General features: G+C 39.7%; 1 protein-coding gene across 3 annotated transcripts in view; it reads left to right on the top strand.

The window, feature by feature from the left end:
* The window catches only part of PECR (peroxisomal trans-2-enoyl-CoA reductase), a 44,631-nt gene extending 28,961 nt beyond the window's left edge, over window positions 1-15,670 (top strand). For 2 of the 3 annotated variants that reach the window (XM_055573406.1, XM_055573408.1), the window contains exons 6-8: window positions 1,282-1,392; window positions 11,920-12,031; window positions 15,105-15,670. In XM_055573406.1, the coding sequence (XP_055429381.1) occupies window positions 1,282-1,392; window positions 11,920-12,031; window positions 15,105-15,190 (309 nt within the window). In that variant the 3' untranslated portion in view covers window positions 15,191-15,670. Of the gene's footprint in view, window positions 1-1,281; window positions 1,393-11,919; window positions 12,032-14,649; window positions 15,081-15,104 lie in introns of those variants that run through there. The other variant, XM_055573407.1, reaches the window with a different exon arrangement.
* The last annotated feature ends 580 nt before the right edge of the window (window positions 15,671-16,250 follow it).

The raw sequence follows: 16,250 nt of genomic DNA, 5'->3' as shown, positions 1-16,250 counted from the left end.
GATAATAAATGAGACTTTGCACATATCCTGCAAAACTCAGCTCAAATTCACTTCTCTGTGATGATTCCTGGCCATTGTTAAGAGAGTCATCATCCCCTAGTCTGGGGGTATTACCTGTGGATCTATTAATATCTATATAGTTACAGATAATATATATATATGTAGATAATATGTATAGATAATATTTATAGATATTGTTATCTATGCTACTCAGTGGGAACTAAAGCATGAGCTGACTTGTGGATGTTAGATCTTATCTTTAACAAATGCAGGTTCCTAGCCAGAAGCTTCACATCCTTTTAATCCTTTGGGGTTGACATTACCTTTTCTACCTATTCTTAAATATTTATAGGACAGATTGGATAGATTTCCATTCTGAATGTGGATTCTTTGGAATGCTGGGCTCCACATCCGCATTTCTGGACAAGCTTTAGTGACGTGTTGATGCTGTAACCATAATACTAAAGTCACATTTGTCCTCCAGAGATGTTTTGGGGTTTAATGTCTAAAGCTTAATACCTCTGGAAGATTCCATCCTCTTTAAATGAAAGCCTGAGAAGTTGTTTAATCAGAAACCAGTATATCACCCCAGTATGGTTTGGAGTAATTAATACTGCCAAGTTTCTTCCTCACATTCTCATCCCTCCTGTCTTCTCCTCTCCTTCGAATAATCTGTTGTAGTTATGAGCCAATAACAAGCAGCTTTATCCTGTGTTAAACAGCTTTTGAGTAATTTTTTTCTTTATAAACCATTGAAAGCTACTAAAAGTTGAATAAAATAATTCTTAAACAAAATTTTAATTTATTTATATTGGATTCAAATTTTTTGTTTGTGATTTCTTTCTAGATAAAAAGCCATGAAAATATTATATTTTCTAAGTCCCATTTAACCATAGGCCAGTTTTCCATCGAAAAACATAGAAGCCTTAGTGGAAGACAAAATAGACTACCCTGTCCCATTGTCCCCAGTTAAGGGCTTCTCTGATATGCTCATATGATTATGCTTTCAGAAGCCAAGTCTTTTATGAAAACATCCCGAGCTTGGCTGGTTATTAGGGGAGGGGAGGTCACAAAATGAGCATTCAGATTATCCTTTTTTAGTAGAGGTTGACTGTATTTCTTTGACCATATTGAGAAAAATTAACATTACAAATGTGAACTTAAACTGCTATTAAACCACTTACTTAATTGTTAGTGTTGGATGACAGACTACCTTGTTGTCTTTCCAATTAAAATTTAATTTTATGTACTTTATTTTTTCCTGTTTTATTTTAAACATAGGGAACCATTTATTCCGAGACTGCTTTTAGCAACTATGATTATTTGACAAAAGACCTCCTTAACAAGTACATTCAAAAGATCCCAGCTAAAAGATTTGGATTTCCTGAGGAGGTAATGTATATTTCTAACATTGATGAATTACTTTGTTTTATACTTTGGAGATTTGTAACATTTTAGTGTCCTTTTCACATAGTCTGATGGGTTAATAGAGAAGATTGCTCCCATGCCCTCAAACTACGTTCCCTGTGCTTTCTGGCTGCCAGGAATACTGCGCTCGTGGTGCCTTGAATACTCACAGCAGTATTTATTCAGGAATGAATGCAGTGGCAGTTAAGAGCAGCATGTTTTTGTTGTTTCATTGCTCTTTTCAGTTGTTTTATAGTACACAGAATCTCAGATATGCAGATGACACCACCCTTATGGCAGAAAGTGAAGAGGAACTAAAAAGTCTCTTGATGAAAGTGAAAGAGGAGAGTGAAAAAGTTGGCTAAAAGCTCAACATTAAGAGAAGTAAGATGATTGCATCCAGTCCCATCAGTTCATGGCAGTAGATGGGGAAAGAGTGGAAACAATGTCAGACTTTATTTTTGGGAGGGCTCCAAAATCACTGCAGATGGTGACTGCAGCCATGAAATTAAAAGAGACTTACTCCTTGGAAGGAAAGTTATGATCAACCTAGATAGCATATTCAAAAGCAGAGACATTACTTTGCCAACAAAGGTCCGTCTAGTCAAGGCTATAGTTTTTCCAGTGGTCATGTATGAATGTGAGAGTTGGACTGTAAAGAAAGCTAAGTGCTGAAGAATTGATGCTTTTGAACTGTGGTGTTGGAGAAGACTCTTGAGAGTCCCTTGGACTGCAAGGAGATCCAACCAGTCCATCCTAAAGGAGATCAGTCCTGAGTGTTCATTGGAAGGACTGATGTTGAAGCTGAAACTCCAATACTTTGGCCACCTGATGTGAAGAGCTGACTCATTTGAAAAGACCCTGATGCTGGGAGGGATTGAAGGTGGAAAGAGAAGGGGACGACAGAGGATGAGATGGTTGGATGGCATCACCGACTCAATGGACATGAGTTTGGGTAAACTCAGGGAGTTGGTGATGGACAGGGAGGCCTGGCGTGCTGTGGTTCATGGGGTCACAAAGAGTCGGACACGAGTGAGCGACTGAACTGAACACAGAATCTAAGCAAGTCAGACAATTATGACAAAATGAAGTTCCGTACCTGATTTCTGTAAGGTGACCAGTTTTAAGTCTGTAAAAATCAATAGCTTTCTTAAATGCCAGCAAGATCAGTCTTAAAATGTAATTTTTTAAAAAAGAGATATATTCCACAATAATAAGAATAAAAACTAAAAAACCCAAAGTGAACTTAACTCTAAACGAAAAAAAGTTTATTACTGAAGAACAGAAAAAAAAAGACCAAAATAAATAGAGACATGCCATATTCCTCAATGGAGAGACTCAATTTTACTAAAATGAAGTTTCCCTAAATCACACATACACATTTAATATATCTTTGGAATTAATACATTGATTCTAAAGTTTTCCCTAGAAAAATATTTATGCCAAAATGCCCAAAAGGTTTTGAATAAGAATAATGAGGGGATTTGACCTTCCTGCTGTCAAAACATACTGTAGGGCTTCCCTGGTGGCTCAGTGGTAAAGAATCTGTCTGCCAGTGCAGGAGACACGTATTCGATCTCTAGTCCGGGATAATCCCACATGCTACAAGTAGTTAAACCCATGTGCCACAACTGCTGAGCCTGGGCTCTAGAGCCCAGGAGCCACAACTACCGAAGCCCATATGCCTTAGAGCCCTGTGCTCTGCAGCAAGAGAAGTCACTGCAGTGAGACGCCTGCTCACTGTAGCTGGAGGGTGCCCCTGTTTGCCACAACTAGAGAAAACCTGCACAGCAGTGAAGACCCAGCGTGGCCGAAAAGAAAGAAAATTATTTAACCACCCCCTCAAAATGCATACTATAAAGCTACAGTTGTTTCCTACATTTGGGGCTGGTACTGGAAGAGATTAAAAATAGTGGGATAGAATGGACTCTCATATCAGTACTGTACACACACACACAGTTTATGGGATAAAAGTAACATTTCAAATCTACAAGGAAAGAATATTCAACAAAAGTCTTGCAGCAGTTGGCTGTTCATTTAAAAATAAATTAGACTCACCCATCTCATATCACATACCAAATAATTTTCAGATATATTAAAAAGCTAAATATAAAAGCAATGCCATAGAACTCTAAGAGAAAAATGTGTTCTGATTCCTAGAGCTAGCTTTCATTATCAGTTTGATGTATATCTTTCCAGAAATTTACTGTGTATGCTTAAAGATATTTCTATTTACTGACTTTTTTTTTTTTTTTTAGAAAAATGGGATTCTATTGTATGTTTTTCTGCAACTTGCTATGGCTGTAGCATTAGACCCTGTTGCTGCACATTGAGATTTTATTAATTTTTTTATATTGTAATAATTCTGCAGTGAACATTCTTGACTATAGTCATGAACTCTTATGTGGAGAGTAACTTTCTAGAAGTAGAATTCCTGAACTAAAATAGACTTGCATATTAAATTTTAGAAGATACTGTTAAATCCAACATTTGATGAGCTATTTTGAGCAAGGTGCCAGCTTTTTATTTGGAAAACTGAGAGTGATTTTGAAAGACTTTTAATCAAGGGATTTATCTGATTAAGCTTTTATTTTAGAGAGAACCCTCCTTATGTTTTCTGAACAGTTATATATTGTCTATATGCTGTGCTGTGCATAGTCATTCAGTCGTGTTCAACTCTGAGACCCCATGGACTATAGCCCACCAGGATCCTGTGTCCATGGTCTGTAGTTACTGTATTAAAATTTGACATTGAGAAATTCAAGAAATATTTATGAATTCATTTAAAATAATCTTAATAAAGTCATGGATGTTAGAGTTTGACCATAAAGAAGGCTGAGCACCAAAGAATTGATACTTTTGAACTGTGGTGTTGGAGAAGACTCTTGAGAGTCCCTTGGGCTGCAAGGAGATCAACCAGTCCATCCTAAAGGAAATCAATCCCGAATATTCATTGGAGGGATTGATGCTGAAGCTGAAGCTCCAGTACTTTAGCCACCTGGTGCGAAGAGCCAACTCATTAGAAAAGACCCTGATTCTGGGAAAGATTGAAGGTGGGAGGAGAAGGGGATGACAGAAGATGAGATGGTTGGATGACATTACCGACTCAATGGATGTAAGTTTGAGCAACCTCTGAAAGATGGTGAAGGACAGGGAAGCCTGACATGCTGCAGTCCATGGGGTTCCAAAGAGTTGGATACGACTGATCAGTTGAACAACAAATAAAGGCATTGAATACTATAATATTTTTAATGAAAAATAGCTGCATTTTAAAATACGAAAATGAACAATTTTTGCTTTGTTTTACATGTTTTACACAGTTCTTTAATGTATGGCTTAATAGAAAACAGCTGGACTCTCACATCTGCTTCTGCTTTCAGTCTGTTAACAATATGTTGTTTTGGTAAAGCATGCAAAGAAAATCTGGCTTCATGCCAGTTAAAAGGAGGAGTATTTTAGCAGTCTTTTTGAGTAACGGTGGACATTCTTCTTTAATATTCAACAAGTGACAGTTTCTTTTTTTTTTCCAATTGCTCTGTATTTTATGTATTAAATGACCTGCCCCATTACAATGTATTGGTACATACATGGCGCTTCCAAGGTGGCACTAGCGGTAAAGAACCTCCCTGCCAATGCAGGAGACATAAGAGATGCAGGTTCTATCCCTGGGTCAGGAAGATCCCCTGGAGGAGGGCATGGCAACCCACTCTAGTATCCTTGCCTGGAAAATCCCATGGACAGAGTTTTCTGGTGAACTACATATAGTCCATAGGGTCATAAAGAGTCCAACACGACTTAGCACACACAGTACACACTTGATGTATGTACTAACGATACATTCTGTATATAATCATATCATTTTCTTCATGCATGAGGACAAAGTATAACTATTACATAATTATATCGTTTATGCATGAGTACAAAGTATGACTATTACATAATTACGTAGAACAAAATGTTATTTGTACAAATTGTATTAAGTCAAATCAACTCTAGTCTCCATACTTATCACAACCAATGACTTTCCTTAATCCCAAGTTTTGAGAAACCCACAGCTCATCCATAAACATGCCTCTCTTCTTGCTTTGGGCCCATAGCATGTGGTGGGTTCTAGACCTGAACTGTATCTGACATCTAGTTCTTACTTTTAAAAATATTTCTGTTTACTGACATGTTTACAAAAATGATATTCTACTGTATGTTCTTTTCTGCAACTTGCTAAGGATGTAGCATAGTATATTTAATTAAACCCTGTTGTTGCACATTGGGATTTTATGTGTATTTTTATATAAATATATGTTTATGTTTCATAAATATAAATTTGTATTTCGTAAAATCTCCCAGTTTTTCCTCACTAAAGAAGACATCTTGTTGGACTAATGACTGATCAGCTTATGTGCTCAATAACTATGGTGTCATACGTTTGAATTGTTAAAAATCTGTGGGCAGCTCTGGCCGTCTGAGGTCTTAGCACAGTCAAACAACAGGTAGTTGAGCCTATACAGAGTATTGTTTTCCAGGGTCAACAACCGTAAGGTGTAAGTCAGTGCTTAAAATGCATAAGAAAATTGACCTCAAAGTATAAAAATATTTAATATCCAATCTTAACAAATGGCAGTTTCTTAAAGATTAATTGCAATGTGGAATCTGAAGCCATTCAGTGAACTTTTTGTATTCCATTATTAAAATTCCTTAGTATTTCTTGCACTTTTACTAAGTCTTTCATGCATAGATGATTTTGTAACATCAGACGTTGGTCTTTTGGAAAATATTGATTCACTGGGTTACAGACATCTTCTGAATGTTGATACACAGCTCATGATACAATACCAGATGATCACATTTATGAATGTCACCGCTGATCTCTTCCAAAAACTCTTTGGATATTGGGAAACTGTCAAGGTCATGGTGACATGTATTGCTGCAACTTTTCCAAAATTCTAGTTTTCACTTGAAAGCTCAAATCTTATCATTGACAACAAATGCTGTCAGTTGTTTTCAGCTGCCTGAAGTGGCAGTCTCACTTGGTTCATTTTTGGAACAATGTCTGCCAGATACCCAAGTGTGAATAACTGTAGTTTGTTAGTCATTCTCTCAAGCAGAAAACAAACAGAAAAAAAATTTTGTGAAAAAAATGATTAGTTTGGTTTGCAGCTCAAGTACATGTTCTTTTTTCGAAACAGCCTTTATACTTCCATGTATAGCACAAGAGCTGAAGGTGTAATTCCCACTTCATCACACAGGACATTAAAAAGATGTGTACCCTGTAGTCAAGATTAATATGATTAATAACTTCAGTGCTCATCAAGGACATTTGAAAGTGAAGCAGACTCTCCCCGCCCACTCCCAGGAGTACTTGCCGGTGAAAAATATTGTGACTGTTAGTACGATGCTTCATGTTTCTTTTCCTGCCATGACTTGTGCTGAGGGTCCAGGCATTTTTCCCATCATTGCTTTGGCACCATTAGTACAAATGTCAACACAGTGAAAAAGACAGATAAGGACTCAGTATTGTTACAGAACAGTTGTGACTTCACAGATGCCCTGGAAAGATCTTAGGTATGCCCAGGGTTTTGCCAACCATACTGTGACTAATTGGGAAGGTGAGACGATGGGTTGCAATAGGTTGCAGGATAAGGAGAGAGTTTCAGTCTCTGTCTCATAGGGTCCTAGCATCTCCAGGTCAAGTTTTCAAGATCCTCTGGTGGCCCCAGCTAATCACTAATGTCACTTTTGGGGCTGAGCTTTGACAATAGGCTATTGGTGGACTGTTCAGAACTGCTTATCAATGAGTTGTCTTCTTTTAAGTAATAGTTATTGGGATTGAGTTACGAGGGTCAATGTAGCTGTAGTTTTAAAAGGAACTGCTGGAGCTCCTACGATGTCCCTCCACATCTCTTGGAGACAGAATACAGCACTTGGCAGACCCCTCAAATGGCTTGTACTTGTACTCTATACTAATTTTACAAATTAGGAAACCAAGAGCCAGTGATGTTCAGTAATTTGCCTGAAGCCATACATAAGTCATGGGGGCCTCCCAGGTGGTCTAGGGGTCAAGAATCCATCTACCAGTGCAGGAGATGCAAGAGACAAGGGTTCGTGTCTTTTCTGAGTTAGGCAACGGAAAATCCCTTTATTTGAAGGGGAGAGATGCAAAAAGATTCCTTCACTCTGTAAACACTTAATAAGTAGTTACTTTATTGTAAACACTGTCAAAGGATGAGGCCACCACTCGATATATGAAACAGAACTCAGCACTAAAGCACGTTTATTCCTGATCAGGCACAGTCTCTTGGAGTAGACTATTGAGTTTTCTTTTTTCCCTTGGGGGAAGTTTGGTTTTAGAGATTTGCAGGCTTCGAGTGAGAGGGTCGTTGTTTGGCTGACACTCAGAAAGGAACTTATTGGCATGAGTCTTCCTGATTGGCTAACTTACAGGGTCAAGGAACCTTCACAGACTGGTTGAGTAACAAAACAGTGTTCACAGGGTGAGTTGTCATTGATTGATTACCCAGTGGAAAGCTAGTTCTGACTGTTACTTGTTCCCAGGCCCCATCAGCCCTTGCCCAGGAATGTGGGAACTTTTAAGTCATTAATTCCACACCAACTCTGTCCAATAGAAATGTGGTAATAGTCATATATGTAATCTTAAACTTCGTAATAGCCACATTAAGAAAAGTTTTAAAAAGGTAAAATTAGTTTAAAAAATAAATCTTATTTAACTTAGTATACCTAAAACATTATCATTTTAACAATTATTAATGAGACTATTTTACATTTTTCTTTTCCAAGAAGAAAAAGACTTCTGAATCTGGTGTGTGATTTTATACTTATAGTGCCTCTCAATTCAGATTCAGTTCAGTTCAGTTCAGTCGCTCACTCGTGTCCGACTCTTTGCGACCCCATGAATCATAGCACGCCAGGCCTCTGTCCATCACCAACTCCCAGAGTTCACTCAGACTCACGTCCATCGAGTCAGTGATGCCATCCAGCCATGTCATCCTCTGTCATCCCCTTCTCCTCCTGCCCCCAATCCCTCCCAGCATCAGAGTCTTTTCCAATGAGTCAACTCTTTGCATGCGGTGGCCAAAGTACTGGAGTTTCAGCTTTGGCATCATTCCTTCCAAAGAAATCCCAGGGCTGATCTCCTTCAGAATGGACTAGTTGGATCTTCTTGCAGTCCAAGGGACTCTCGAGTCTTCTCCAACACCACAGTTCAAAAGCATCAATTCTTCGGTGCTCAGCCTTCTTCACAGTCCAACTCTCACATCCATACATGACCACAGGAAAAACCATAGCCTTGACTAGACGGACCTTTGTTGGCAAACTAATGTCTCTGCTTTTGAATATGTTATCTAGGTTGATCATAACTTTCCTTCCAAGGAGTAAGTCTCTTTTAATTTCATAGCTGCAGTCACCATCTGTAGTGATTTTGGAGCCCAGAAAAATAAAGTCTGACACTATTTCCACTATTTCCCCATCTATTTCCCATGAAGTGGTGGGACCGGATGCCATGATCTTTGTTTTCTGAATGTTGAGCTTTAAGCCAACTTTTTCACACTCCACTTTCACCTTCATCAAGAGGCTTTTTAGTTCCTCTTCACTTTCTGCCATAAGGGTGGTGTCATCTGCATATCTGAGGTTATTGATATTTCTCCCGGCAATCTGGATTCCAGCTTGTGTTTCTTCCAGTCCAGCGTTTCTCATGATGTACTCTGCATATAAGTTAAATAAACAAGGTGACAATATACAGCCTTGACGAACTCCTTTTCCTATTTGGAACCAGTCTGTTGTTCCATGTCCAGTTCTAACTGTTGCTTCCTGACCTGCATATAGGTTTCTCAAGAGGCAGGTCAGGTGGTCTGGTATTACCATCTCTTTCAGAATTTTCCACAGTTCATTGTGATCCACACAGTCAAAGGCTTTGGCATCATCAATAAAGCAGAAATAGATGTTTTTCTGGAACTCTTTTGCTTTTTCCATGATCCAGCGGATGTTGGCAATTTGATCTCTGGTTCCTCTGCCTTTTCTAAAACCAGCTTGAACATCAGGAAGTTCACAGTTCACATATTGCTGAAGCCTCGCTTGGAGAATTTTGAGCATTACTTTACTAGCGTGTGAGATGAGTGCAATTGTGCAGTAGTTTGAGCATTCTTTGGCATTGCCTTTCTTTGGGATTGGAATGAAAACTGACCTTTTCCAGTCCTGTGGCCACTGCTGAGTTTTCCAAATTTGCTGGCATATTGAGTGCAGCACTTTCACAGCATCATCCTTCAGGATTTGGAATAGCTCAACTGGAAATCCATCACCTCCACTAGCTTTGTTCATAGTGATGCTTATATCCCAGGGCTAATCTCTTTCAGAATGGACTGGTTGGATCTCTTTACAGTCCAAGGGACTCTGAAGAGTCTTCTCCAACACCACAGTTCAAAAGCATCAATTCTTTGGCTGTCAGCCTTCTTCACAGTCCAACTCTCACATCCATACATGACCACTGGAAAAACCATAGCCTTGACTAGACGGACCTTTGTTGGCAAAGTAATGTCTCTGCGTTTGAATATGCTATCTAGGTTGGTCATAACTTTCCTTCTAAGGAGTAAGCCTCTTTTAATTTCATGGCTGCAGTCACCATCTGCAGTGATTTTGGAGCCCCCCAAAATAAAGTCTGACACTGTTTCCACTGTTTCCCCATCTATTTCCCATGAAGTGATGGGACTGGATGCCATGATCTTCGTTTTCTGATCAACTTTTTCACTTTCCTCTTTCACTTTCAAGAGGCTTTTTAGTTCCTCTTCACTTTCTGCCATAAGGGTGATGTCATCTGCATATCTGAGGTGATTGATATTTCTCCCGGCAACCTTGATTCTAGCTTGTGCTTCTTCCAGTCCAGCGTTTCTCATGATGTACTCTGCATATAAGTTAAATAAGCAGGGTGACAATATACAGCCTTGACGTACTCCTTTTCCTATTTGGAGCCATTCTGTTGTTCCATGTCCAGTTCTGTTGCTTCCTGACCTGCTTACAGGTTTCTCAAGAGGCAGGTCAGGTGGTCTGGTATTCCCATCTCTTTCAGAATTTTCCACAGTTTATTGTGATCCACTCAAAGGCTTTGGCATAGTCCATAAAGCAGAAATAGATGTTTTTCTGGAACTCTCTTGCTTTTTCGATGATTTTTTGATGTGTGGAAATGTTTTGGTTGTGTCATATGGTTCGTGGCCTCCTTTTTGGACAGTGCAGTCCTATACTACCTGCTGGGGACACAGGGATGGAGGGAAGGCTATGCCTGCCTTCTCTCAGGTCTCAGAGCCTCAAAGAGGCACAGCCCTATGAACACACATGCTATAGTGCTGCAAACAGGATCAGGACTGGGGTGAGACAAGCAAGGCACAAACAGTATTTAGGGACCACCTGCCCCCTAGAGCAAGCACCTCCTTAACTGCTGCATCCCAGGCACCTCATTAGTCTCTCCCTTGTCTCAGCCCTGCTTGGCAGCCTGATAAAATGGAAGATTCTGGGGCTCCAACCCCAGAGTGGACAACCCAGATGATCTTAAGTGTAGGATCTTGGAGTCTGGAGTTTCAGTAAGCAGCCCTAGGGATTCTGATGTAGGAGCTTAAGATCACCCTTTGAGAAACTCTGCTTGTGTCAACAGCCTCATGTGAGACTCCGTTTACATCCAGTGAAATATTTCCGTCTTTTTCTTTGGTTTTGGGAGTGGTTGTTGCTGAACTTGCCAGTCACCTATCTATTTCTCAGGGCTGCAGTGGGATTCTGAAGTCCCCCTGATAGAAAGCTCCTGTACTCTGAGACCCTGGGCTTTGGGCCTGCGAGGACCATGGACTAAACAAGCTAGAATGCCCGTTTATTGTTACACAGACACAGTGGCCGTTTCAGGGAGAAAACTATAAATGGCATGTGATGGTGTTGAAAACAATGAGGATCATGGAAGGAACTGAATTATTTGATGGGAGAGAGCAGACACAGCACTGCTTTCACTTTTGGGTCCTTCATGTTGTTTTATTTTAAAAAAGATTAAAAAAAGTTTTTTGGCCACGTGACCCTGCCTACAGGTTCCTAGTTCTTTGACCAGAGATTGAACCCCAAACCCCCTGCAGTGGAAGCATGGAGTCTTAACCACTGGACCACTGGGAAAGTCCCTTAACTACTTCACATTGTGTGATTCATTTCACACTGGAGGACAAAGGAGCCTGGCGTGTTACAGTCCCTGGTATTGCAGAGAGTCGAACACGACTTAGTAACTGAACAACAACCAAAAAGGCTGTTTTTATTTTGCCTTCACCCTAATCACATCCCTGACTTTAATGATGCTCAAATAGAAAAAGGCATCTATTATGTACCTTCAGATTATAGTACACACAGCCTGGCATTCTAAAGGCTGCAGGCTTCAGGTTACAGTTCTGTAGTTTCAGATGTGTCTACTCGGAAATGGGAAGCAGCCAGAAGTGAGGGGTATCTAATTTTCTGAGTGCATGTGTGTGCTTCTGTTTCCAGATCTCCTCCTTGGTATGCTTCCTGCTGTCTCCTGCTGCTTCCTTTGTCACCGGACAGTTGGTGTATGTGGATGGGGGCCAGTCTCTGTACACACAGTTATTTGAGATACCAGGTGAGCGGCCAAGAAATGAGTGCCTTTGTGCCTTCTCCTGTTCAGGTTTTCAAAATTCCTCTAGGTACTTAAGAGATAAGAGTTTTTTTTTTTTTTTCTTCTTCTTGTAGAACATCAAAAAAATGTACAAAATATTTATAGTCATCATATGATTTTTAAAGGCAGTGTTCCTAGTGCAGCAAATATCTAAATATCTTTATTATAGCACACAGCTTTACCTGTTTAAAAACTTGTTTGCGTGTGCATAGGCTAGTGGAATTTTAACCTTGAAAAATATTCTCGGTATGAGTATATATGTACAAGAAAGAGACGAGAACAGAGGCAGGAAGGTGCCATACTTTTGATATTTTTCTCTTTGTTTATCCAGTTAGTGGCTGTGTATATGAGGGGGAGAATCAGACCTGTTAGATGGGGAGGGGTGGTATGATGCTATTTTACAGTATCTTCAGGTTATAGATTGAGGGAAACCATAGGAATATGCTGTATTCATTCATTTTTGATGTACAAAACAAGTTTATATATCTCAATCTAATGTAGATATTGCATGTAAATGTGTGTGTGTGTATCTTATGACTAGACCATCAAACTTTGGAGTTGAAAGGATCCTAAAAAATTAGTCAAGTATCACAGTTACATCATACATGACAAAACACATCCATGAAAGCAAGGCGTGTCCAAGCTAATCACTCCCAAAATGTAGAAAAGGATATGAAATTCAAATGTGTCCAAACTGTTGCCAAAGATAGTTGATTAAATGATTGCCAGCGAATTAAAGGGCTTCTCTGGTGGCACAGTGATAAAGAATCTGCCTGCCAGTGCAGGAGACACAGGAGACATGGGTCCAATCCCTGGTTTGGGAAGATCCCCTGGAGTAGGAAGTGGCAACCCACTCCAGTATTCTAGACTTGAAGATCCCATGGACAGAGAAGCCTGGTGGGATATAGTCCATGGGGTTGCAAAGAGTCAAACACAACTGAGCACACACACAAAATTAAAATGTGGTTGATGTAGCATGTATGTACTTGAATTTCCTGTTCAGGACTTACTCCTGTCACCCTACTCTTTCATGTGCTGATAGTCTCATCGACGATTCAGCCCTTCTTTGCGTTAATCATTGATTGGTTTGGATCTATACTATTACTCATTATTTCCCCCTGGCATAATTTTTTACTAACACTACCATTGTAGTAATGTGTATGAGATTCTGTGGCTTTAAGAATCTCGTTTGGAAACACAGAAATGCCTGTATGGTTATATAATATTGTTTTCTGATAGTATTTAAAGTAGCAAAGGTGGAGGGAGAATCTTTCCACTTCCCTCACCAGTGGAGTTGAGTCAGTGTTTGTTAAAGTGAGGTACATCCCTTTCCTTTTTAGAGGGGGAAAAAACCCCTCTAGGTGACTGCTTCTCCAGGCCTCTAGTGAAATGGTTTTCTTTTTTAATTGTAACACTGTTGTTTTTTTTCAATCAGCACAAAAAAATATTTTTTAAGTTTTTGAAGAAAGCGGCCACGTCCATCTTTTAAGAATATGTGCATGCTTGGTCAATCAGTTGTGTCCAACTCTTTGCGACCCCATGGACTGTAGCCCGCCAGGCTCCTCTGTCCATGGGATTTCCCAGGCAAGAATACTGGAGTGGGTTGCCATTTCCTTCTCCAGGGGATTTTCCTGACCCAGGGATGGAACCCGCATCTCTTGCATCGCCTGCCTTGGCAGGCAGATTCTTTTCCACTCTGCCACCTGGGCTTCCCTTTAAGAATATACTTTCTTAAAATAATGAGCAGTAATAGCCATTCCTTCTGAAATTTTAAGATTGCCAGTCCTATAGTGAGAATGCCTGGGATGAAAGCTAAGCTATACCCTTATTAGCTGATGTTCTTGAGGAAATGTATTTCTGTATGCCTTCATTTTCTTTTCTATAAAGTGAGGTCCCTTATAGTATTCATTTCATTGGCTCTTGGGAGAATTAGATTAGTTAATGCACATTAAAGGTACTGTATCAGATAGAATGCTTTTAGTTAAAACTCAGACTGGCTCAAGCAATGAAGGAATTTATTGTCTCAAATAACAGGTGAGTCTTCACTCTGCAGCTCACTGATTTCATCGAGGGCATTTTTTTCCCTTTTCCCTCTCTTTTTGCTGCTATTACGTTGGCTATATCTTAAGATGGACTCTCCTGGTGCCTGCCACTCCTGAAGCTCCATGCTTCTTTGTTCACGTCCATTTGGACAGAGACAGAGGGGAGGCGATGACTTTTTCTCAGCATTTTTAACCAAATTCTGAGATTCTCTCTGCTTGGTACTAGCTTATGCAAGTGTCCATGCTTGACCAGTAACCTCAGCAAGGGGAATAGAGTACACTTACTTAGATCAGTCTGTGATCCAAGTAGGGTCACTTCTCCAGAACCTCATGGGTTTCTAAGTGGAAAGAGGAGTTGGGAGACTGGATGCCAGGACGGGGCAACTCTAAGTGTCTGGTACAAAGTAAGCATGTTTCAGAAGGTACTGTTATTAAGGAAGTAAGATTGGTTGAATGTCTACGTTATGTCCAGTGCTATATGCAGGGATCACATGGACTCTCTCACCTTTAACAGAGAGATGTTGGTATCTCTGCTAATAGATGGGGATTTCCCTGGTGAATCAGCTGGTTAAGAATCCACCTGCAATGGAGGAGACCAGCGTTCAATCCCTGAATCAGGAAGATCCCCTGGAGAAGGGAATGGCAAACCGCTCGGTTTTCTTGTCTGGAGAATTTCATGGAGGAGCCTGGCATTCTACAGTCCATGGTGTCGCAAAGTGAACGACTAACACTTACTTAATAGATGAGGAAACTGAGGCTCAGCAAGAGTAACTTCTCCAAATCTGTAGAAGTAACTTCTACAAAGTTATTAAGTGACAGAGATGGGATTCAAATTGAGATTTTTCTCAAAACCTTTGCCACCTGTCCCAGTGATTTCTTTTTTCTTGCTAAGAAAAGGGGTGATCCAGGGAAAATGACAAATGGGTTTGGTGGGAACTAAGAGAACTGATGACGTTAGTAGATTCGTGTCTGACCTGAGGTTTTCCATTTAACAGATCATGACAACTGGCCCCAGGGAGCAGGGGACCCTTCTCTTGTCAAAAGCATAAAAGAGTCTTCTAACCATAAAGCCAAGCTGTAAGCTAAAGAAACACGGAAGTGTCCTTTGTCCCCAAGTGCCTTAACATCTCAACAGTGCACTTCTCTACTTTACAGGAACTTATAATCTGTATGGGAAACTCACATTCTGATTTTTTAATGTTAATAATTACATCTGTGCAAAAGTTATTCCTGAAATAAATACATTAAGTGCCAACCAACGTCATTTGTGATCAAAAAAAAAATTTTAGAAGTGGAAATTAACATAATTTATGATTATACTTTTAATTCTAAGAAAGGTCTTTGAAAAATGAAATAGTTTCAAGTTAATGATAGTGGTATTATGATTTCCCATAAGGTTCACAATAAATCTAAATTGTGGCATCATTATGATTTTTACAACCATGACTCATTTTTGATGGCAAATACTTTGGGATCAATAAAGCTTTATATAATTATTGATGTGTGGTTTGTTCATGAAGTCATACTTGTACAAACCCTGTTAATAAAAAAGAAAAATGAAGTCATAAGTGGTATTTTTTTTCCATCCTTGGCTTGATATGTGTCTTGATTTCTTAGCCAAAGTATTCCCCTTTCTCCATGTTTCTCCTTTTATATGCAAACAAATTTTTAATTAAAATCTATGCAGCTGTATTAAGGTTCAGTATTCTTCCTTCCGTTGATCCTTTCTGTCCATTGATCTTGATTTGTGGAGTGTCATCTACAAACTGTATATGTTCATTTTTTTTCTCTCTTCATCAGTGAAACCTGTTTGACTTCTTCCTGTTGAAGTGAAGTAGTTTCTTTAACAGTAACACTCAGTTCAAAGCATATGATTGACCAGACCCTGAGCTGGGTGGGGCAGGGTGGTTATCGGCTACAGAAATTGCAGAATCTGCAATTTTATCAGCATCCCAAGCAGGTCCGGGACTAGAATGAGGCTAATCAGCTGCTGTGGGTGCCGCGTGTAAGGAGGTGCTCACTCTTGTGTGTGAACAGGGGAGGATCGCCCTTGAGAGTGAGCCCAAGCTCCCTCTAACATTGTGTGCATGCTATGTATGTAGCAGAAATCTTCTTTTCCTCCTAAACTACATTTTAATAGT

The sequence above is a fragment of the Bubalus kerabau genome, chromosome 3 (assembly GCF_029407905.1).
Source record: "Bubalus kerabau isolate K-KA32 ecotype Philippines breed swamp buffalo chromosome 3, PCC_UOA_SB_1v2, whole genome shotgun sequence".
Taxonomy (NCBI): Eukaryota; Metazoa; Chordata; class Mammalia; order Artiodactyla; family Bovidae; genus Bubalus; species Bubalus kerabau.
The sequence above is the reverse complement of the archived record's forward strand: the minus strand, read 5'-3'. Positions and strand labels throughout refer to the sequence as shown.